Raw genomic sequence first — 24,219 nt, 5'->3', positions numbered from 1 at the left:
GGATTCATACACTGCCCAAAAGATGGGAGAAAGTAGTGGCTAGTGACAGAAAATACTTTGAATGATACATGTTTAATCAATTTTGTTTCATTAAAGCCTCAAATGTTGGGGAAAAAATGGCAGATGCAAAGTTCTACACTTTGTAATATCATTTTTCACAATAAAGTTTTTCATCTGGTTTGCAGCTGCTTTCTCTGACACTTTTGACAGGACTGTAAGAATAGAAATAGGCCAATAGTTTCCTATGTCTTCCCTCGACCCTGTCTTAACAGAGGTCCAACTTTGGCATACTTCATAACATTGGGAAAGCATCCCTGTTCAAAAGACTGGTTGAATATTTTAGTTAGGGGAGGTGCTATCATGCCACACACTATTTTAATCATTTTATTGGGTATCCCATCCCATCCAGCACACATACAAAAGTAAAAGTGGCACATTACATAACTTTTGAAACTAATACATTGTCAAGTCAAGCCATGAGGTGAGACCCTCTCTCCTTGATGTCCTCCTCACATCACAAGCTGCCACTTTCCATCAATATCCTAACCTCTGTAACATCCTGGCCAAACCCTTGTGATGTTTCCAAGCCATTGTCCCAAAGTTCCTACCTGTTCAATTGTTCCCACTGTACAACTCGCCTCATGCACAACCTATTACCACTTACTCCAGCCACCCTACTGGTAAATCCAAATCAGCGTGACTTGCAAAATCGTGTATGTTGTTTACCAAGTAACTATATAGGCCTGCCTCCCACTAAATTGGTTAAGAAGATTAACTGGCATGGAAGAACTATCCCCCTTGGGGACACCCATTATCCCAATGCTGATTATGCTCTGCAGCATGTTGTGAGAGATCTGGGTACTTGTTACTCTATATGGGCTATTTGGATTCTTTCACCCAATACTACATGAGCTGTTTTGTTTTTCAACATCCTAAAGGTCATAAATAAGAGAGATGTGCCTATAAAAATTATTTTATTACTAAATGTTACACACATTTATATTCGCTTTTTGATATAATCACCAAATTGATTGAGGTATCTGTGGTATCTGTGGTCGAGTTTTCCAGTACTCACTTCAGAAAATGTTGCCACCACTGAACTGAAATGAATCTTGACATGGTCCTGAAGCTCCTTGTTAGTTTGGAAACACTGCCCTTCTACCAGCTTCTTCAGTTCAAGGAAATGATGGAAGTCACTTGATGGTAGATCAGGTGATGGAAAATGTCCTGCTAAAACTGATAAATGAGCCATTGGGTTGCATCAGTACTGAGAGGTTCAGACACTGTCATGGATCATAACAATTAAAGAAATCAGTGTGTCTCTTCTTTTGTTTTGAATGGCACTCTGCAGACACCATAAAGTTTCACGCAGTCAAATTAATTGTGGTTGCTGACAGCTTGAACTCCCTTTTTGACCCAAAGTGGTAGAGTAGAGAGAAGATCTTGTAACCTTTGGAAATTCCATAAAGAAAGCCCACATAATGAAACTATAGTTTTCTTTAAGCACTTCATCAACTCATTAAACAAGGTCATCTGTAGCCACAGACTTGCATCCTTGTACCCCTTCATCTCACACGTCACCTTGGCCATATTTAAATTTTCTACACCATTTGTTTGCAACACCATCACTTATAAAGTTTTCTCCATAAATGCAACTCATTCCTCATCAGTCTGTGCTATGCTACACCCATCTACTTGTAGGAAATGAATAAGACTTCGCAATTCACATTTGGTGGGAAAATCAATTGAGATGGCCATGTTTATGTGACTGTAGCCCTGCACAGATTGACATTTGAAGTCAGCAGTGGCAGAGTGGAAGGCACAGGAGATGCACAGTTGCCTTCTTCCCTGACTGACACTTGTCTGGCATTTATGCTATGCAGTCAGAACTTGGTGGAAGAAAGGGACCCTTGTAATTTCCCTCAACTCCATATACATGAGCTCTTTTTTTTCCTATACCTAAAAACATTATTCATCTCTGCTCTCTTGTGCATCTTAACTTATCTCTCTCTCCTTATTGTCTCTGGTGATGAAGCTGGCATGGTACTTACCACTGTATCGTCTCTAATGTAGTCCTTCTAAAACATCCCTCTTCATCTTTATCTACTCCTCATAAATGGGGTTGAGTGACTTGTACTTCCTTCTTACCCCCTCAGCTCATTCCTCTCCGCCCCAACTGTGGAACTATTGTTTGTGAATGCAAGTTAGTGCATAATTTTTGTTTCTATACATGTCTGTTGGCAGTACTACAAATTTTGCCTCGTGATGGTAATCAGTACCCAACAATCTATTAGTTTCCTTGATTGAATATTCCACTGACACATTATCTTGCAATTTGTTATGTTGGTTACTGTGTTTCTCATGTTTTTGTTAGTTTTCTTATCACCTTACATTATTGTTATGTGTAGCTCTTAGTTAAAATATTCCTCAATATGATCAGTATAGGTAATTGTATTATTTTCACTGATTCTGATTTAAGAAATCTTTTAATGTAGGAAGGTTATCAAAAGTTATTCTTAAGGATTTGAAGAATGTATTTTCTATTTATTTTGCTTTCAGGTGGAGCTTTTACTTTTGTACTTGGTACTGATGAGTCTTGTAGCCCTCATCAGTATTGTAATGGACCCCTGCACCCTCGTACAGAATACACTTTCAAAGTACGGGCTTATACCTCTCACGGCTATCAAGATTCGTATGTTGTTCCATTCCACACAGGTCTGTTTATTTCACTCTAATTCCAAATAAAGACAATATTTTTTTTGAAAACTCTGGTATTAATGAAGTCTTTTATTTACTACGATGCTGTGATATTTAATTAATTAATATATGTACTTCATGACAGAGTCAGCTTACCATTTATATTTTTCCTGTGTTGTACAAGTGTTTCATTTAGTTATATGCTTCATGCACAGATATAATAAAAATGTTTAGTTAATTTCCATTTGTTTGTAATTTTTTCTTGCAGACAGTGAAGTTGCAGTTGGACTAACCTTGGGCCTTGTGTTTGGGTTTTTAATGGCAGGGACTGTTTTATTTGGATTTGTCATGTACCGGAATGGCCAGATATCTTGGTGAATATTTGAAACTGTTTTTAGTTTTGAGTGAACAAATTCCCATTATTATGTTACACTAAAATGCTAATATATATCTGATTTTTTGTAGCTCTTTGGCAACCATCCTTAATAATAATGACACAAGAGATGTTTGTCCTCGGCCCATTCCTCTCAAAAATTTTGCAAAGCATTGTGAGCTGTTGTTAGACATACCTGGACGATTAAGCAGTGAATTTCAGTTACTTTCTACATTATGTGTTGATATCAATGATACAAATACATTTTCTGTTGGTCGACTACCTGATAATAAACGCAAAAATCGCTATATCAACATCCTGCCATGTAAGTATACCAATATCACTTAAAATATAACCTGTTTTGAAAGAGAGATGCAGGAACCATTAAATGAACTATCACATCTTAACACATCTCCTGTCATTCTGTCCATTCTTCTTATCAGTGTTTTCCACGTGTTCCTCTCCCTGCTGAATCTACAGATTAGCTACTTATTTATTATCTTATTTGTCCACTGATTTTCAGCATACTTCTTTAGCACCACATCTCACTGTATATTAATAAAATAATAGCAGATAAATGCCATCTCTAATTTTGTTCTTTCCACTGTATGTATGTTAGATTTTTTAAAGAATGGCAATGGGTATGAAAATAGTGATTTGTGCCCTTTAGTTCACTGTTTTCAAAAAGTCAAAACAAAAAATGAATACTCCTGTATTTTTGAATGAGCACAGTGGGCTGATGAATACACAAATTTAAAACCAAACTTGAATTAATAGTTTTCAAATCACGGAAAGAATGAAGATTAGGCATTAATTCCTGACAGTCACATACATAAGTTTGAAACTGTTAAGTTTTTTGATTATTTCCTTTAGAGTTTGACATTCTGTCCCATCTGATATATCTAAAAATAATAATTTGACAAATTTTTATGCTTTCTGACTAGTAGAACGGCATCAAATGCCTACAATGGATACAGTAATATTAAATTATTAATTTTCAGTATGTGGTAAATACTCATCCATTTATGTAGGGTGGCCAGGTGCAAGTTGTCTCCACACAAGTACACCGATGAAAATGATAAGCATTATACCATGAAACATCAGTCTGATATTTATCAAACACTGTGAAGATTTCAGCACATAATTGGTACTAAATTATTATACTTTCATTTCATTCGGGACTGATGTCGATTATCAGCATCACTATGAGCTGTGAATCCCACTGAAACAAGTAGGCTACACCCTTGCATTCGAGGTGGCCTGAATGCTTACAGCTGCTGAATGACAGCTTGAGGAATTCTTGCCACACTTGAGACATTTGCTTTCTCATCTGGTAAAGATTGCTGGCTGCTGGCTGGTATGAAGGTATACATCTATCTATTGCATCCTAGACAGAACCAGCAGATATAGCAGGTCAGTAAATGATCTGTACCTCCTTCAGCCTGTTACTGGTGTGAACTGTAATGTGGGGTTTTCCTTTATCCTAGCAGGTCAGTAAATGATCTATATTTCCTTAAGCCTGTTACTAGTGTGAACTGCAATGTGGCGTTTTCCTTTATCCTACTTGAACATAGTGTCATTTGCTATCCTGGTCCTGAAGGTTGCAGCAACATGGTTCACTATTCTTTTTATATACTTACAAGCATTCAGCCTCCCTACAACAATTACCAAGTCAGTGCTACTGTCATATCCAATAGCTCAGTAACTTTCCATGTCATGGTTCCAAGTGTTGGAGAGGTATGGATCTTGAGAGTCGATAGTTCCTATGAAATTTCATTAAGCATTTATTTAAATGTTGTTGTTGATCAGATTTATTTGTCCATTTATTTGTTCATCATATTCTATAGATTCTTCCTTAGACATAAGAAAGACTCCTCACTGATCAGCACAGAATGCCACCCGGTGTCCCAGTTGAATTTAGGTCTACACCATGCAAGTCTCTATGTTTAGTGTTATATGTTGGTTCTCTGATGCTCCACATCTGACCCAGTCAGTTCTGATCCAATTCATTATGCATCAGTATCATTGAGGTACAGTAGAACCTTGAGTATCTGAATATTGGCCAACTGACCAACCATGTACCTGAATTGTTTCTGACTCGTGCATGCCCTCCACTGAGGGGGCATGGCTCCCCTCTTCATCAATGCTGAGTTGCCAACAATATTAATAGTTTGCACTCTGTTACAGTGTCTTGTGTTAACTTTGGTGCATAAAGTAAACTTATATTATAAATAGCTTAAACGTAAAAATATTGTCCTCTCTGTGAGAGATAAATACAAGATTAATAAAAGATTGGAGGAGTGTTATACAATGAAACACTGGGTCAGATGTGGAGCGACAGTGAACCAATCTGCAACCATGTTACCTAATTAGTACAAGGTTGGTAAGACAAGAATTTTGGATATAAAAGAAAACAAAAGACAAGCATCATCAGTTCTGTATCTCAGCATGATTCTGCTGATGGATCAACAAGGTGTGAAACTATTAAGCTCACCATGAACACAGATCTAGAAGATGCTGTTTAAAAGTAGTTTACAGAAAAAAGATCACCAGGAGAACCTTTCTGTGGTCCCATTCTATGTGAAAATGCAGTTCTGTTTAATTAAAATGTTGGAGGGCTGGTGAATGTCAAAGCAATCACAGGCTGGTTAATATGCTTCAAGTCAAGACACAGCATTTGTAAGCTTCAAATACAAGGAGAAAAACTGTCTGCTGAGTCTTCATCAGCTGATCCTTTCAAAATATGACTAAGAGATGTATTGAAGGAAGAAGCTTATGCTCTCAAAAATGTTTACAATGCTAATGAAACTGGGCTCAATTGGAAAGCTTAGCCAAGAGAAACTCTTGCTTCACATCATGAATTAGCAGCACCTGGTCCTAAAATAAGCAAGGATTGTATAACTGCTATAGCTTGTGCTAATGCTACTGGTAGAGACAGACTGCCCATGCTCCCATGGATAAAAGTACGAAACTGCATTACTTTTTGAAAAACATTACTGTATCTCCAATGACTATTGTTTACACCTCTCAAAAAGCACCTGGATGGATAATATGAATTTCCCAGAATGGTTTATCAAACAATGGAAGATCCAAGATGGAATGTAACAATATATGTATAATATTAATAATATTGTCAGAATGGTTTATGGAAGTTTTTGTGTTGTCTGTTAAAGCACACCAGTTAAAGAATAGCAAAAACGAAAATTCTGAATGAACTGGTAATTCTGGGTTGTTTTCCATTCTTGTCCACTTGCTCACTCTTTACCTAATTGGATAGTGCCTTACTATCTCTAGATTATGCAAGTTAAGTGCTTTGCACTATTCCTGCACTTCCTAATGTGTATGTTGTCCACATGTTCAGCAATGGCCATGATCTTATTAATGGTATTAGTGGACTATTACTAAGATGTGACAGCCAATGGGCTAAATACACCCTGTGATGGGGTGCACTGCTTGATTGAACTGTGTTAATTATTGTAGTGTGGGGACTATTTACCCAACTGGAAGAGCATTATCCTGTGACTAAGCATCAAAGAGCTAAAACTGATGATCTGAGGACTGCTACAATGGTACGCCACACAGTTACTGTTAACTTCTGGACACTACTGTTCCCAATTTTGATTTTAGCTGCCACATTCCAGAGATGAATTTTGTGTGTCAGTGAACTGTATAGGTTCACACCAAGGTATTTTGGAGTGTTGCAATATTGGAGAATTTGATCTCTAAATGCGACATTAGGTTTGTACTTTATTTGTTTATTCTGTAGGTGGAAAATTGATAGAATGGGCTATTGAGGATTTGGTTGAAATGAATTTTGTTTGAAGTATTCATCCAACATCTTCGTGTCTGATGTTAGTGTTGTTTCAACTTCTCTCAAGCTTTCATTGTGAGTGGGCAAAGCAATATTGTCAGCATAAATGCATGGGTTGGAAGAAAGTAATGATAACACTGCCGTAACATGGAGGATGTTCATCATATAGCATTTCTACTGTCTGATGAGTCTGTGAGGTTATGACATGTTGGCCGATGTAGAGGAACCTCTTCATGGCACATGCTACAACACAAGAGAACATATCACCTGTGTCATGGGATGGTTGTTGTGCGACATCAGCTGATGGTATATGATGCCTTCCATCTCTGTGGGGAAAGGGGATAATGATGTGGGGCAGTCATACAGAGGGCATGTTATATGATATATGTCTGTCAATAAAGTTGGGTATGAATTGTAACTATGTTGCCACTACTTTTTATCCAACCCATATAAAATTACTAAACTTTGTTTCTGGAAGAGCATATCAATACAAATTAAAAGGGTAAGGCCAAAACAGAACCTTGGTGTTACCCTCACTTACTTTGTGAACTATACTTTTAGAACTCTGGGAAGACCTGAAAGTATCTATTGCTTAGCATGTTGCCAATTAAAATGGCTAGTTTCCAATGTGGAATGACTGTGATCAAGCTGAGTAGGGGACTGTCACACCAGGTGGCATCACAGGCTGCAGTTAGGTCTAAGAAGATCTGCATGTCTGATTTCTGCTTCCAAAAGCAGTTTTTTATATGAGTTGCTATTTTTAGCCCATCCTCTTCCTTGTCTAACCCTGTTTGCTCTATAAGGATGTGTTTGTTGAAGGCTGAGCAGATTTGGTTACAAATGAGCCTCTCCAGAAGTTTGAACATGATGCCAAGGGCAGCAACTGGGTGTTAGTTTTCAACTTTTGAGAAATATTAATTTGGCTTCAGTACAGCAATGATCTTAGTTTTCCAGAAGATAAGTGGCAGATGGCCTGTCTTGATGTTTGAAAAGGTGCTGAGATATTTGACAGTAGCAGGACCACAATGAAACAGAAATCCAGGGTAAATGTCATCAACAGCTGCTGCCTTTCTAGATTTCACATTGTTCATACCTTCCATGGTCTCTTCCAATTGAAAAGGGATGGAAAACTACATCTACATCTACATACATACTATCCAAAACACCATGTTTCTTTCCTGTTCCACTTGCAAAGAGATTGAGGGCAAAATGACTGTCTATAAGCCTCTGCGCGAACTATGATCTTTCTAATCTTATATTAATGGCCATTATGTGAAATGTACATTGGTAGCAGCAAAATCGTTCTGTAGTCAGCCTCAAATGCCAGTTCTCTAAATTTTGTCAATAGTGCTCCTTGAAAAGACTGTTGCCTTTCCTCCAGTGTTTTGCATTTGAGTTCCTGAAGCATCTCCATAATACTTGCATATTGTTTGAACCCATCAGAAACAAATGTAGCAGCCTGCCTCTGAATTCCTTTTATATCTTCCTTTAATCTGACCTGGTACAGATCCCAAACAATTGAGCAGTATCCAACAATGGGTTGCACTCACGTCCTATAAGCAGAGTTCTTTACAGATGAACCACACTTCCCTAAAATTCTCCAATAAACTGAAGTCAACCTTTCACCTTCCCTACTACAATCCTTACATGCTCATTCCAAGTCATATTTCTTTGCAGTGTTACACCTAGAAATTTAATCAATGTGACTGTGTCAAGCAGCACACTACTAATGCTGTATTCGAACATTACGAGTTTGTTTTTCCTACCCATTGGCATTAACTTACATTTTTATACATTTAAAGCTAGCTGTGATTCATCACACCAACTGGAAACTTTGTCTAACAAGGGCACCATCAGAAGTGTTAATAACAGATCTTGATGGGCCACGGATTTGTTGTAGAGGGACATGTCCTGAGTGTGAGGCTATCCGCATTTTTAGCGATGGGCCTTGGTTTTCAAGAAAATTGATTTTGAAGTTCACTGTGCAATTTAGTATGCCTAATATTAGCCATGTTCCAACCAAGGGAGCATGGCACATAGGTTAAGGTCTACAGCTACCATGCTGGAGATACGGTGTTTGGGTTCTTTCTGTATTTTTGCTTTTTTTAAAATCAGAATAGTGTGACACTTTTCTATTTTATTTTACAGAATATCAACAAACAGTGTAAATTGTGTGAAATTATTAAGAAGTTTAAATTGTGTACATTTGTCAAACAGAAAGTGTACTGTCCATGCGGACATCCTGTGCAAACTCTGTGTACTGTGACTGTGTATCACCCCGGTCACTGCCTTTTTTTGGCTATGGCGATATAATTTCATAATAAACAGAGTTTCCATGGACAGTCCTCTGTGTATTATGCACATGTGCTGCCATGGTCATGCAACCAGCAGTGACCTAGCTCCTGAACTGCTAGTTTGCATTTGTCTTCAATGTCCGTTGCTCCCAACATGTTGTTAGTGCCATGTGTGTCCAAAGAATACAGTGAAATGGGTTGTACCCAAGTGTGTCTACAGAAGTGCAGCCAGAAGAAGATACATCATTGGTAGAGAAGTTGAATGAACAATCAAGGGACGAAATCACTAACACCATCAAATACACCAAAAAGCTGCTTCGCAATTTAAATCTTCTAACAAATGTACCGTCCAGCATGATTTCTGCAAATTCAATTGCAATTGGCAGTGAGATATGTATTGCAATACAAGACCTGTTGGCCAGGAGATAGATGGCGATGAATTAATGAACATCAATGAAGAAGATGAGGTGCACGAATATGAGATGGTAAGTTGCACTTTTGTGTGAATGTTCTGTTACTTGCAGATGAATCAACATAATATAAAGCAGTACATGGGAGCAGAGGGAGATGGTAATTTCATAGACAATGAATTTGCACATGAGCCAGCATCAAAGTTAATGGATGAAAGAGAAACCTCTTTGAATGTAAATGAGCAATGTTTTCCGGTATCACTCTCGAAAACTCCGTGCTCCTGTAAGACAGTAGCTTTTATGAAATGTCCTTGGAGCTGAATAACATTGTGTTTCAGTTGCTTTTATGACAAATATCATCTAGATTTCTGTTGTGGAATAGCAAGCGATGCAGGTGATAGCAAGCAAGATTTTGTAATAATGACATCAAAATTAAATTACTATGCCAAAATTGAATATTTCTTAATAATTTCACACAGTGTACTCTTTTTGTTTTGAGCATGCAGTGAATTTCAAAATCAATTTTCTCGAAAACCAAGGCCCACCACTAAAAATTTGGGTAGCCTCTTACTCAGGGCATCTCCCTCTATAACATCTGAGACACAGCAAATCCATTATTTATGCTTCTGATGGTCCCCATGTAAGTCATCTTGTATCCTCCTACAGCCACTCAACAGTGACACCTTCCCATACACCACAGCATCATCTGAAAAGAGCTACTGCTTACCCTTCCTGCCAGATCATTTCTGTCACACTTCTCTGGGGCACTCCTCATTATACCTTTGTCTCTGATGAATGCTCGCCATTGACGTCAACATACTGGGTTCTGTTTCTTATGAGGTCTTCAAGACACTCACACAGTGGGAACATATTCTGTATGCTTATACCTTTGTTAACAGTTGGCAGTGTAGCACCATGTCAGATGCTTTATGGAAATCTAGAAACATGGAATCCACCTGTTGCCCTTCCTTCATGGTTTGCAGGATCTCCAGTGAGAAAAGGGCAAGTCAAGTTTTTGCACCAGTGATGTTTTCTAAAATTGTGCCAATTTGTGGACAGAAGATTTTCCTCTCAAGGAAATTTATTATATTCAAACAGAGAATATGTTCAAGGATTCTACAGCAAACTTATGTTAATGATATTGGTCTGTAGTTTTGTGGGTACCCATCCTTTAACATTTCTTTTATATGGGAGTTACCAGCACTTTTTTCCAGTTTCTTGGGACTTTGTGATATGTGAGCTAAGTAAAGACACAATGCTGTAGAGTACTATTTGTAAAACCAATCTGGAATTCCAGCAAGACCTGGCAAAACTCAGCTATTTGTGGAGCTGACCATGTAGTAGGAACTGTACTGTCTTCCCACTATCTTCAGATTCCTAAGAGGCCTGTAACAGTCTCCTTTCCAGCTGGAAATGTATTATTTGTGGTAATCTCTCAGTATGCATCATTTTTCTGCACTTTTCAGTACTCCAATGAACCTGTCATAGTTAGTGAACATCATGTTGACAGCCATTTGCTTGGAAAATTCAGACCATTTGGCTTTTTTGGAGTTCCATTTTGATTTTTATGTGAGAATGATTGGATAATGCTGACAATTTAAGAATTTGGCTAGGTCTCTGTAGCATACCTCATTGGGTGTGTTTGTGGGCTGTGTGGTAAAGCATAAAAAAATGTTCAAATGTGTGCGAAATCTTATGGGACTTAACTGCTAATGTCATCAGTCCCTAAGCTTACACACTACTTAACCTAACTTATCCTAAGGACAAACACATAGACCCACGCCCGAGGGAGGACTCGAACCTCCACCGGGACCAGCCGCACACTACATGACTGCAGCGCCTTAGACTGCTCGGCTAATCCAGCGTGTTGGTAAAGCATAGGGCAGGGGATGTGTTGTGTGATGTCAGGAGTAAACAATGCGTGGCAGCTTGAGATCTCAACCCAGCTTCCAGTACTCTGTTCCTGACAGTTTGTGATGATGCTCTACCTCTTGCCTGTACTATGATTTGTACTGTTGCTAGCTTTCTATTCACCAAAGCCAGTCAAATAATCTTATGATCTTCTCATTGTGTGGTCTTTCTGAGTGGAGATGTGCATACACTTCTTGCCACATTGTAGTCCAGAGTCCATATTGCCACCACTCTTCTTGCACCAATTGCACTTTTCTATCTGTCAATGGTCTCTCCGTTGGTATCATGCTCCATAATGTGTCTCACTCTAATGATTCAACCTTCCTCAAAACCTGAAAGATGGTCATAAGCTGCATGTGCATGTCTGCTGGCTGCACTGTGTTGTGATATCCAACTGAAAAGTTACAGCAATACAAGACGCATCCAGTAGCCATCATATACCATCACAATTCTTCATCTGTAAGAATAACTCTTTTTCGGGATTAAAAGTAAGCTTGTGTAGGTATGAAATTGTAATCAATATACTCAACAGGCATGGAAATACTGCAGTGTGAGCTTGGTAGTGTTTGATCAAGGTGTTCATGGTGTAATACTTTGCATTTTCATCAGTATAACTTGACACTTCTTTTACAATGTTAAAGTTATGTGCAAAACAAAATTACACAGTCTGGTTATTCAATTAGTCTGTGCTAAAGAAATTAAACAGACAGCCCCCCAACAATCTCTTCCACATAAAACATAAGATGAAAATTACTTCAGTGCTTCTCATTATTACAAAATTCAGGCCCATATAAATTCATTACATTGTAGCTCTTTTAAAAGCTTTTTTATGTTATAATTCTTGATTTCTACTTATAATTAACAATATTCCAACTTCTTATGAACTTAACATTTTTTGTCATGCACACACACACACACACACACACACACACACACACACACACACACACACACACAGTGTTTGATCAAGGTGTTCATGGTGTAATACTTTGCATTTTCATCAGTATAACTTGACACTTCTTTTACAATGTTAAAGTTATGTGCAAAACAAAATTACACAGTCTGGTTATTCAATTAGTCTGTGCTAAAGAAATTAAACAGACAGCCCCCCAACAATCTCTTCCACATAAAATTACTTCAGTGCTTCTCATTATTACAAAATTCAGGCCCATATAAATTCATTACATTGTAGCTCTTTTAAAAGCTTTTTTATGTTATAATTCTTGATTTCTACTTATAATTAACAATATTCCAACTTCTTATGAACTTAACATTTTTTGTCATGCACACACACACACACACACACACACACACACACACACACACACACACACACACACACACACACACAGGGTGGCAAGAAGCAATCCGAAAAGCTTGTGAGGATGTTTTATGGTAGATTGTTCTGAGAAATAATTGTTAAGGAAAAATGATGTGTTGTGCTGTTTCTGAGTTCATTATTGAAGTTAGCTAATCAGGCCATTATGTGCACAAAGCCAAGTGGTCCACCAAAGACAGTTACTGTCATTTGTTCTCATACCATAGATGGTAGTGCAGCAGACTGCTCAGCTTTTTGCTTGGGTTCAATTATTAGTACTATCCCATGACCAAGTTGTGTATTGTTCTTTTGTTTGATTTTAGGAAACCAAACGAAGAAAACATTTGGCAACACCATCTTGGTGGGCCACTTGCATTTGCATGCATAACGGCATGATTTACACTGTGTGTGTGTGTGTGTGTGTGTGTGTGTGTGTGTGTGTGTGTGTGTGTGTGTATTATATATGAGTTTAAGTGTGGCCTCTGTGTTTCCCTTGAGAGCTACTGAGAAGTGAAACCAAGCCACCACACTAGAGGTATGATGTCATGTGATGTCTATTTTGTTTATGAAGTACATAACAATAAAAATATAGCACATATTACATCAGATACACAAAAACAATAAAAGATCATTTATTTGCAATACTGAACTATTCCTATATGAACAAAAAATTATCATACACCTTTCTGTTATCCTGAAGGTTTTATTGCACAACTGCACACAAAACATATCATTTTTGCACATTTCTATAAACATTTCAGGCGCACACACGTTTTGTCCTTTGTGGCTGTCTATGGCAAAATTGTCATGCCAGAAAACACACAGAAAAAGATGAATATTTCAAATTACATATGTCTGGTTTTGATAGTTACATTAAAGTTAAGAAATGTCATGAGCTATGTGACCGAGAACTATGCTGTCCATTTCCTGTGGACAAGAAGTTATCAAAAATTTAAGAAAAGCACTAGCAAATATTTGTATGGTTCTGTATATATACTTTTTACATGCTCTACTTATTACAGATAGACAATCTGACCTCCTACAGCAATTAACCCTTTCAGAGCTGAAATTTTTTCTGGTGTAAGGAAATTTTATCTTAATGTGGTAACACTCTTAGGTGATTTATTAATTATTTTAGATGTGAGCTCTATACAAAAATATGTATCCATTTTCAAAACCTACTTTGTGCTCTGGGTTTCATTTTATGGACTTGTAGGAAGTGTACTCAGGATAATAGTTATGTATAATAACATCTAACAGGTCCATATGAATATATTTTATTGTCCTGTGAGATACAAAGCATGTTGTCACTAACATTAATCAGAGCAAACTAACTGTAGGTCCAGAGAGCTTAGTTGAGCCACCTCAGGACAACTTACTGTTTCAGGCAACTCCATGGAGCTATGTCCCCACATACTGTGCTAACTAGTTATAAAATATTCTCTGTTGTAATAAATAGTAAAATGATCATTCAATAAATACCATGCAAAATAACAGTATTCAATTATACAGCGGAATGTAGCAAACCAACCACATCTGTATATTCTGGTTGTCATGAGCTACTGAGCACTGCCACACTGACTTGCTGATATTTTCATGATGCCCAACAATTGGCATCACTTGCACATCATTAAAAGGGCGAACATTCAAACACATGTACCTCAAATTTCCATTGGGGAAAAATACTTCTGTTGCAACTGTGACACAGTAAAAAGCAATGTACACAATGTACACAAAGGATCTGAAAGGGATAAGACTCCATTAGACTCACAAAAAATTGTTCTTCAAGCTGCCAAATAAGTGTCATGGTAAAATATAAGTAAAGTTAAAAACTTTTAAATGTGGTTCACAGTGTATGACAATATGTGAGAGGCGATCAGTGTATTTTGTTCACCATATTAAGTAACAGGCTGCCTTTGGTAACAATAATACCATACAGAATAACTATAAATTGATAGTTGTCATCCCTCACACACAAAGAAACAGTATAATCTGCACAGATACAGAAAGTAATCAATCATGTGTGATCCAAATATATCTTATGAACTAATATAAAATTTGTTTGTTTCTTTGTTTAATAGAACAAATCACATGTGAGTGTGGTCAGTATTATTAACACATAGCTATGGAGGGACACTGAAGTAAATATGTATTTTTAAAGCAACATGCAACTACCAGAATGTGTTTCCAAAATCACATCAGAAAGTAGTGAAAGAAAACTCTGCAGTTTGGAACATCTGTAAATTTCAGATGGACTTCAAAGTCAGAAACTAATTATTACATCTAGAATAGTATTCCTCTTTGAGGCAAAAACTTAAAGTGACAGAAGGAGACATCACAGAAAGCATTTGACAAATATTCAGCAGAGGGTGAGAAAAGCCAGTCCAGGCAGAAGTCTAGGTACAGACTGCTTAGATCAGGTAGACACAATGGGCAATAATGACATAGTGCTCAGCTTGGCATGTAGCAAGCATAACTGTAGCAGCCACAGGGTTAAATAATAATAAACTATACAGTGTTAGATATACATTATTAACTATGAGTATTATGAAAAAAACATTCTTTTACAAATCACAAATTGAACTGATAATGTCTCATTTATGTCCACATATATGAATTACCAGCAGTTAACTTACAAAAATAGATAATTATCTCTTTATTTAAGAAGTAGCAATATTCTTGATTGCAGATGCACAGGTATCAGACAATTGTGGTGGCATCATACGTTCCACTACCTCCTTGTTGTGTCAGCTGCAGCTCAAGAAATCACTAATTCAAAACTCTCATATGTACATAATTTAATTGGATGGATCAGGGCTTCCCAGTGTGTGGTCCGCGGACCACTTAGGGGTTCGCCGGCTCTTCCTCGGGGGTCCGCTGCCTCCTTTCACCAAATCGTGTAAAATAATGAGTAAAATTACTGAATAAAAATGTTAAAATCAAATTTAGAACTATTTTTTGTGTGTGTGTGTGTGTGTGTGAAAAACATGTGTACTTTTACTTCAGGTCATATTCCCAAGCAGCCTTTGCTGTTCCTAAGTGAAAACGCATACACAGTTTAGTGCCGGAGAATGTGTCTTCTCTGATCGACTGTTTCACAACAATACAGAACTGGAAAACGGCTTTATAAAAGCAGATTTCCAGAATCGATTTTGAAGTGTTTACCTGACCAAAGTGGCACTGGAACATCGGCTTACAAAATTCGGTTTTGAAAACGCATGTAAACTGGGTGAACGTGTTTCCACACATTGCACAACAGATGTCACAACTGTCCTTTAAAGGGAATTCCTTGGCCTCTTTTCTTTCGTGATGTGTTTGTATCCCGAATCATGGATCTGCCTCTTTTCTTCACAGCCACGCGAAATGGCGGCGCAGTCTACGGTGCCATGTCGTGGATTGCGCGGCCGCTCCCGCCGGAGGTTCGAGTCCTCCCTCGGGCATGTGTGTGTGTGTGTGTGTGTGTGTGTGTGTGTGTGTGTGTGTTGTCCTTAGCGGAAGTTAAACTTGAGTTAATAGTGTGTAAGACTAGGGACTGATGACCTCAGCAGTTAAGTCCCATAGGCTTTACATATATTTGAAAATTTTTCTTCGGATTTCACGAGAAACCACACACACACACACACACACACACACACACACACACACACTCACTCACATACACACACACACACACGCGACTGTTATGAAATATGCAAACACAACAGTAACCAAACAGTGGAAGTGAACAGACCACAAGCAGCAGCTTGTCAACAGTGAACAATTTGGACATGACGTCGATTGCTCTTGGAGGAAGGCAGCTCCAACGTGTGAAATGTCAATTACCAAGTAATTTTAATCAGGCTGTAGTGCATTCAACAAAGGGAGGAAATTCACTAGTAAGTGTCTGGATACAGTAGGAATTCAAACTGGATCGTCAATTTCAAGTTTTTTTTTTTTTTTGGGGGGGGGGGGGGGGTCATTGGAAACATGGCCCTTGTATTAAGAGCTTTCAGTTCCCATGGGTTTTGCTCTGAAATTTAGAGTTACTGTGCTCTTGACTGACTAGGGGTCCGCCATGGATTTTCAATTGAAGAAGGGATCCGCTGGCTGAGAAGGTTGGGAAGCCCTGGGATAGATGAAGAAACTAATCAGCTAGTGGTGGTAGAACACACACATAAAAGAAGGTTAGAAGGTTGTAATTTGGCAAGCTTTTGTAGCCAGTGGCTCCTTCTTCAGGCAGAAGGGTTGAAGGGGAAGGAAGAGGGGTGAAGGAAAAGAACTGGAGAGGTCTAGGAAAAGGGGTAGATTTTGGGAAAGTCACCCAGAACCACAGTTCAGGGGAGACTTACAGCATGGGATGAGAAGAAAAGATTGATTGTTGGGGACTGCATTGGATGATATTTAAAAACCTGAGAGCTTAAAGGTGGAAGACAGGGAAATATGCAAGACAGAGGTCACTGCAGTGTAATCTCTGTCTTGCATATTACCCTGACCTCCTGTTTGTTACTCACCATACAGAGGAGATGTTGAGTCACAGACAGCCACAAGAAAAAGATAGCTAAAAATGTGAGCTTTTGGTAAAAGGCATACTTTTAAAGTTGACAAAGCACACACATTCATGCAAGCACAACTCACACACACACACATGACTGCTGTCTCTGGCCTCATTGGCACAACCGTAGTATTGCTAAAGATGTGGGCTTTTGGCCTAAAGACCATCTTCTAAAGTAAGCAGCACACACACACACACACACACACACACACACACACACACACACACATACACATTCATGCAAACACAAATCACACACACATGACCATTGCCTCTGGCCACCAAGCTCACTTATATAGCAGTCTTTTTGTGTGGCTGTCTGTGATTCAGCATCTCCTCTATATGGTGAGTACCAATATTGCTATTATTCAATCCTGGATTTTCTGTTGTTTGTTTCGGAATTTTAAAACATATTCTGAGTATGTACTTGGATATAGATTTTTTGTGGCTAATGGTAATTACATTACAGTACATTATATATCTTTTACACTCAGAAGTTTGTGATAATCACTCTAGATCATCTTCAAGTCTAAGTAATTGCTTCAGAAACATGCCTTGTTCACTCTGTGTACTCTGATATGGTGTTTTGAGTAGACAAGATGGGTTGTTGATGCCATTACTTAGGCCTGAATATGATCCAGAGTGATCAAAACATGTAATGAAATGAAAAAATTGTGCAAGTCAGAATTGTCTTAATTATTTATTTTAAAATGATAAATTTTATATACATAATAATGTGATGACATTTATTCAGTGAAAATTTTCACTGGTTGGATAACTCAAACCAATTTAAGTAAGAAAATAACTACAGGAGTGTTTGATGGAGTGGATAAAAATGATGTACTAAGAACTGATCACCAGTTATAAACAAGAACTCGTTAGCATGAAAGTTCTTTGTGAACTGCATATTTTGCTTTGTTTCAAGATGTGTTATGTATTTGTAAGAATCAACTATGTAATTATATTCCATATCTGTGCACTCATGCAGAAGTTTTGCTGTTGTATTTCAGTTGATGCTAATCGTGTAAAGTTGGATATCGTTGATGGCGATCCATCATCCGACTATATAAATGCATCTTTTATTCAGGTAATTTTCTGTTATTTCAACAAGAAACTACCATAAATAAATTATTTAATATTTGATGACAATATTATGAAAAGGGTAGACTGCTACTTACCAATAGAGGAGATGCTGAATCACAGACAGGCACACAAAGAGACTGCTGTAAATACAAGCTTTTGGCCAAAAGGCCTTCTTTTAATGTAGAATATGCACACACATTCATGCAAAAACAACTTGCATACACATGACCATTGTGTGTGGCCAAAGAGGCTGTGGCTTCCAATTAAGAGATAGAGACATATAAACTGACACAAGCAGTTGGGATAATAATATGAATAAAGTGGCTATGTTGTATTTAACACAAAACACTACCCAGATATTGTGTTTGACTTTTAACACCATTGCAAAATGTCCAGAAATATCTATCTTAACAGGAAGAAAATATCAAGGCAGAAATGGCATAAGTATGAAGGACTTTTATAAATCCTTGAACTGACATCTAGGGAGAGGATCTGAAAACTAGAAAAATCTGAATGAATATTGGTGGCTCATAACCAAAGTAATGCACTCCTCCAGCTGCCACTTGTAACTCTACCAACCTCTCTTTAATAATGAATATCCAAAAGTCTAACTGATATGATCTAAGCAGTGTTTCTACTGTAATAAACATAGTTTTCAACACTCTGTGCAGTATTGTGATGAGTGTAAGTTACCCCAAAAAATTATACATAACCTGTTGTTTTTGTTGCTGCCTCCACCTTGTTGAATTCTTCTTTAAAAATTTGCGTGATTCTGTATTTGCATGTGGAAACTATGTAAATAAAAGATTTAGGTGTATTTTCAAATTTATCATCATTTATTTGTTCTTCACATGATATAAACAGCATTTCCAAAAGACTGACTGTCCATAGCACATCAAGACAAAACACTGATATAAAAACACTAAGACAAAAAACTGCAGCAGTAGACACACATACCCACACGCAGCTCTCTGAAACTGCAGACGTGTGTGCAAGTTGTGCTTGTGTGAGTGTGTGTGTGCATGTGTGTATGTGTGTCTACTGCTGACAAAGGCCTTAATAACCGAAAGCTATGATTGTGTGAATCTTTTAATTGTTCCTATCATGACTCAGCATCTCCGCTATATGGTGAGTAGCAACTTTCCTTCTCTTAAATTATATAAACATGTATATAAGTCTTATTATGTTTGAAAAACTTACTGCTCTTGTTTCTTACTGTGTCATCCGTCATCATAGCTGATGAAATGTGTGTCCAACCATCAGCTACTGTTGTGCCTTGTATATTGTTTTAAATCATCTTTTTTATCACCTTTTCATCCTTATCTTCTCACATACTCTTGAAATCATTTCCAAATAAGTTAGTTAATTTGAGATATTTTGCATTTTTACTGTACCATTTGCTTGAAACTCCAACTTTGACTTTAATAGCTTCTTTGTTCTACTTTAGATTTTTCTTTTGTTTTGCTTCCCTCATATACACAAAACCTTTTGTGCAGTTTAGACATTTTGTTGATGTAGGACCAGCAACCCTTTTGTTTAATTAAGAGTTTATTACTTCTGTCACAGTTGCAGTACATGTATTTTAATGGCTTGTTTCAAACTGACTGCGCCTTCCTCAAGTCTGACCTCTTGAGGCAGCACTGCAGTGGTTTGAAGCTAATCACCAAAATATACGTGCTGCAACTGTAAAAATGTTAAGAAATGATAATTGCTACTCACCATGCAGTGGAGATGCTGAGTTACAGGTAGGCACAACAAAAAGAATGTCAGAAAGTGAGCTTTCAGATAGCAAGGCCTTTGTTGGAAATAGGAAACGTACACAAACACTTATGCAAATGCAACTCACACACATACGAGGGCAGTTCAATAAGTAATGCAACACATTTTTTTTCTGAAACAGGGGTTGTTTCATTCAACATTGAAATACACCAGGTTATTCCCCAATCTTTTAGCTACACAACACTATTTTTCAACGTAATCTCCATTCAATGCTACGGCCTTACACCACCTTGAAATGAGGGCCTGTATGCCTGCACGGTACCATTCCACTGGTCGATGTCGGAGCCAACGTCGTACTGCATCAATAACTTCTTCATCACCCGCGTAGTGCCTCCCACGGATTGCGTCCTTCATTGGGCCAAACATATGGAAATCCGACGGTGCGAGATCGGGGCTGTAGGGTGCATGAGGAAGAACAGTCCACTGATGTTTTGTGAGCTCCTCTCGGGTGCGAAGACTTGTGTGAGGTCTTGCGTTGTCATGAAGAAGGAGAAGTTCGTTCAGACTTTTGTGCCTACGAACACGCTCAAGTCGTTTCTTCAATTTCTGAAGAGTAGCACAATACACTTCAGAGTTGATCGTTTGACCATGGGGAAGGACATTGAACAGAATAACCCCTTCAGCGTCCCAGAAGACTGTAACCATGACTTTACCGGCTGAGGGTATGGCTTTAAACTTTTTCTTGGTAGGGGAGTGGGTGTGGCGCCACTCCATTGATTGCCGTTTTGTTTCAGGTTCGAAGTGATGAACCCATGTTTCATCGCCTGTAACAATCTTTGACAAGAAATTTTCACCTTCAGCCACATGACGAGCAAGCAATTCCGCACAGATGGTTCTCCTTTGCTCTTTATGGTGTTCGGTTAGACAACGAGGGACCCAGTGGGAACAAACCTTTGAATATCCCAACTGGTGAACAATTGTGACAGCACTACCAACAGAGATGTCAAGTTGAGCACTGAGTTGTTTGATGGTGATCCGTTGATCATCTCGAACGAGTGTGTTCGCACGCTCCGCCATTGCAGGAGTCACAGCTATGCACGGCCGGCCCGCACGCGGGAGATCAGACAGTCTTGCTTGACCTTGCGGCGATGATGACACACGCTTTGCCCAATGACTCACCGTGCTTTTGTCCACTGCCAGATCACCGTAGACATTCTGCAAGCGCCTATGAATATCTGAGATGCCCTGGTTTTCCGCCAAAAGAAACTCGATCACTCCCCGTTGTTTGCAACGCACATCCGTTACAGACGCCATTTTAACAGCTCCGTACAGCGCTGCCACCTGTCGGAAGTCAATGAAACTATACAAGATGAAGCGAGAATGTTTGAAAATATTCCACAAGAAATTTCCGGTTTTTTCAACCAAAATTGGCCGAGAAAAAAAATGTGTTGCATTACTTATTGAACTGCCCTTGTATAAACACAGTCTCTGGCTGCTGAAGCCTGACAGCAAGCAGCAGTACATGATGGGAGAAGCAACCAGGTGGTGGGCATAAGAAGGAGGCTGGGGCTGGTAAGGGGAGGGATAGCAAGTAGGGGTGGGAATGGTAAAGTGCTGCTTGTGGGATCATACAGGGGTGAGATGGAGAGAGGGCAGGGCAGCTAAGTGTAGTGGGGATGTTGGACAGAGGGTAAGGTTGGGGGGTTAGTAGAAAAGGAGAGAAGTAAAAAGATTGTGGGTGAACTGGTGGAACAGAGGGCTGTGTAGTGCCAGAATGGGAACAGAGAAGGGGCTAGTTGGGTAAAGACAATGACCAATGAAGGTTGAGGCCAGGGAGGTTATGGGAACATAGGATATACTGCAGGAAGAGTTCCGCTGGGCACATTTCAGAAAAGCTGGTGTTGGTGGGAAGGATCCAGATGGATCCTGTGAAGCAGTCATTGAAATGAAGAACATCATATTGGGCGGCATGTTTAGCAACATGGTGGTCCAACTGTTCCTTGGCCACAGTTTGTCGATGGCCTTTCATGCAGACAGAGAACTTGTTGTGTCTCATGCCCATGAATGCAGCACAGTGGTTGCAGCTTAGCTTGTAGATCACATGACTGGTTTCACAGGTAACCCTGCCTTTGATGAGATAGATGATGCTTTTGACTGGACTGGAGTTGGTGGTGGTGAGAGGATGCATCTAGGTTTATTACAGGGATATGAGCCATGAGGCAAGGGTTTGGGAGCAGGGGTTGTCTAGGGATGGACAAGGATATTGTGTATGTTTGATAGGTGGTGGAATGTCACTGTTGGAGAGGTGGGATTGACAGTGGGTAGGACATTCCTCATTTCAGGGCATGATGAGTGGTAGTTGAAATCCTGGCAGATAATATGATTCAGTTGTCCAGTCCTGGGTGGTACTGAGTCATGCGGGGAATGCTCCTCTGTGGTCAGATGGTGGGACTTTGGGAGATGGTGAGTGACTGGAGAGATAAGGCTCAGATGTGCTTTTTTACAAAGTTGAGAGAGTAATTACAGTCTGCGAATAGGTTGGCATAGGATGGTGCCATGTGGGTGCCCATAGTCATACCCTGGATTTGGTTGTACATAATAGCTTCAAAGAAGAAGTAGTTATGGGTGAGGATATAGTTGGTCACAGTGACTGGGAAGGAGGTTGTAGGTTTGGAATCTGTCAGAAATTGGGAAAGGCAATATTCAATAGCAGTAAGGCCTTGGGCATTAGACATGATAGTGTAAAGGAAGGTGGCATCAACAGCAGTGAACAAGGCACCATGTAGTAAAGGAACAGCAACTGTGGGGAATAAATGGAGGAGATGGTTGGTATCTTTTATATAGGAGGGTAAGTTGTCAGTAATATGCTGAAAGTGTTGGTCTGTGAGAGCAGAGATTCTTTCAGTGGGGGTACAGTAACTGGCCACAGTGGGGTGTCCTAAGTGGTTGGGTTTATGGACTTTACAAAGCATGTAGAATGTAGTGTGGGGTGTAGTAGGGGTGAGGTGAGAGATGGACTCCAGGGAGAGGTTCTGGGATGGGCCTAAGGATTTGACGAGAGACTGGAATGGGGTCACTGTGGCAGGGTTTGTAGGTGAATGAATCTGACAGCTAGTGGAGACGTTCTGTCAGGTAATCCTAGCAGTTCAAAACAACAGTGGTGGAGTCTGTGTCAGCAGGTAGGATTATGTTGGAATCAGTTTTTACGTGGTGGATTGCAGTTCTTTCTGTTAGTTTGCTTGTTTAGGGATCTGGGGAATGGTGGTGAGGCTAGGTTTGAGGTTAAGAAATTCTGGAAAGTTAACAGGGTGTGATTTGAGGGCAGTAGGAATGGTTCACAGTTGGATGGAGGAGTGGACTGAATCGGAGGGGGGGGGGGGGGGGGATGTTTCCACTGTAGGGATTGGGAAAGGAGAGAAGTTCTTTAACAAGTCCTGCAAGAGTGAATTTGGCAGTGGGGCAGAATGTGAAATCTTTGGAAAGGACTTACGCATCTGTGACGCTAAGGCTGTTGGAGGAAATGTTCGTGAGTGTGTTTGGGGCTGTTTAGGTTCTGGATTTTGTATAGTGGTGGGAGGGAGTTTTTGAGAGGGGGGTGAATGTAGAAAGTCTGTGAGGCAGGGTTTGTCAGCTATGAGGAGATGTGGGGGATGATTGGAGGTTGTTGTAGAGGTGGTGGATAGTGGTAGTTCATGGTGGGTATAGGAAAAGGGTAGAGAGTTTTTTAAGGTGATGATGAGCATGTTGATCAGGTTCCTGGACAATTTCCTAATGTTGCTCCATTCTGTCCTGGATTTATCATTGTTTCAGCTTGTACTGCAACTATAACAGATTTGTAATAAATTAGTCATGAAAACCTTTTGTTGTATGTATTAGTATGTTTGATAAATAATTATCCCACATTAATGAGATGCTGGACATGCTGTTTAATTTGATCATTTATACTTCACCATACTTAAGTAAATTCTCATAGTGTACCTTTCTGAAATCCTCTCTGATGACTCTCTTCCTTCTAGCATTGTATCAAATTTTACTCTATATCTTACAAGTCTATAATCACTTGCAATTCTAA

The 24,219-nt window shown here is 39.0% G+C and overlaps 1 protein-coding gene across 1 annotated transcript in view; it reads left to right on the top strand.

Moving 5' to 3' along the window:
• Positions 1–24,219, top strand: part of LOC124804918 (phosphatidylinositol phosphatase PTPRQ-like) — a 424,691-nt gene that overhangs the window by 267,591 nt on the left and 132,881 nt on the right. Inside the window, exons 10-13 of the mRNA XM_047265295.1 lie at positions 2,560–2,715; positions 2,966–3,071; positions 3,163–3,395; positions 18,356–18,432. Coding sequence (XP_047121251.1) covers positions 2,560–2,715; positions 2,966–3,071; positions 3,163–3,395; positions 18,356–18,432 — 572 coding nt within the window. The remainder of the gene's footprint in view (positions 1–2,559; positions 2,716–2,965; positions 3,072–3,162; positions 3,396–18,355; positions 18,433–24,219) is intronic.

Source organism: Schistocerca piceifrons, chromosome 7 (assembly GCF_021461385.2).
Source record: "Schistocerca piceifrons isolate TAMUIC-IGC-003096 chromosome 7, iqSchPice1.1, whole genome shotgun sequence".
NCBI lineage: Eukaryota > Metazoa > Arthropoda > Insecta > Orthoptera > Acrididae > Schistocerca > Schistocerca piceifrons.
This window is presented reverse-complemented; position numbering and strand designations above follow the sequence as displayed.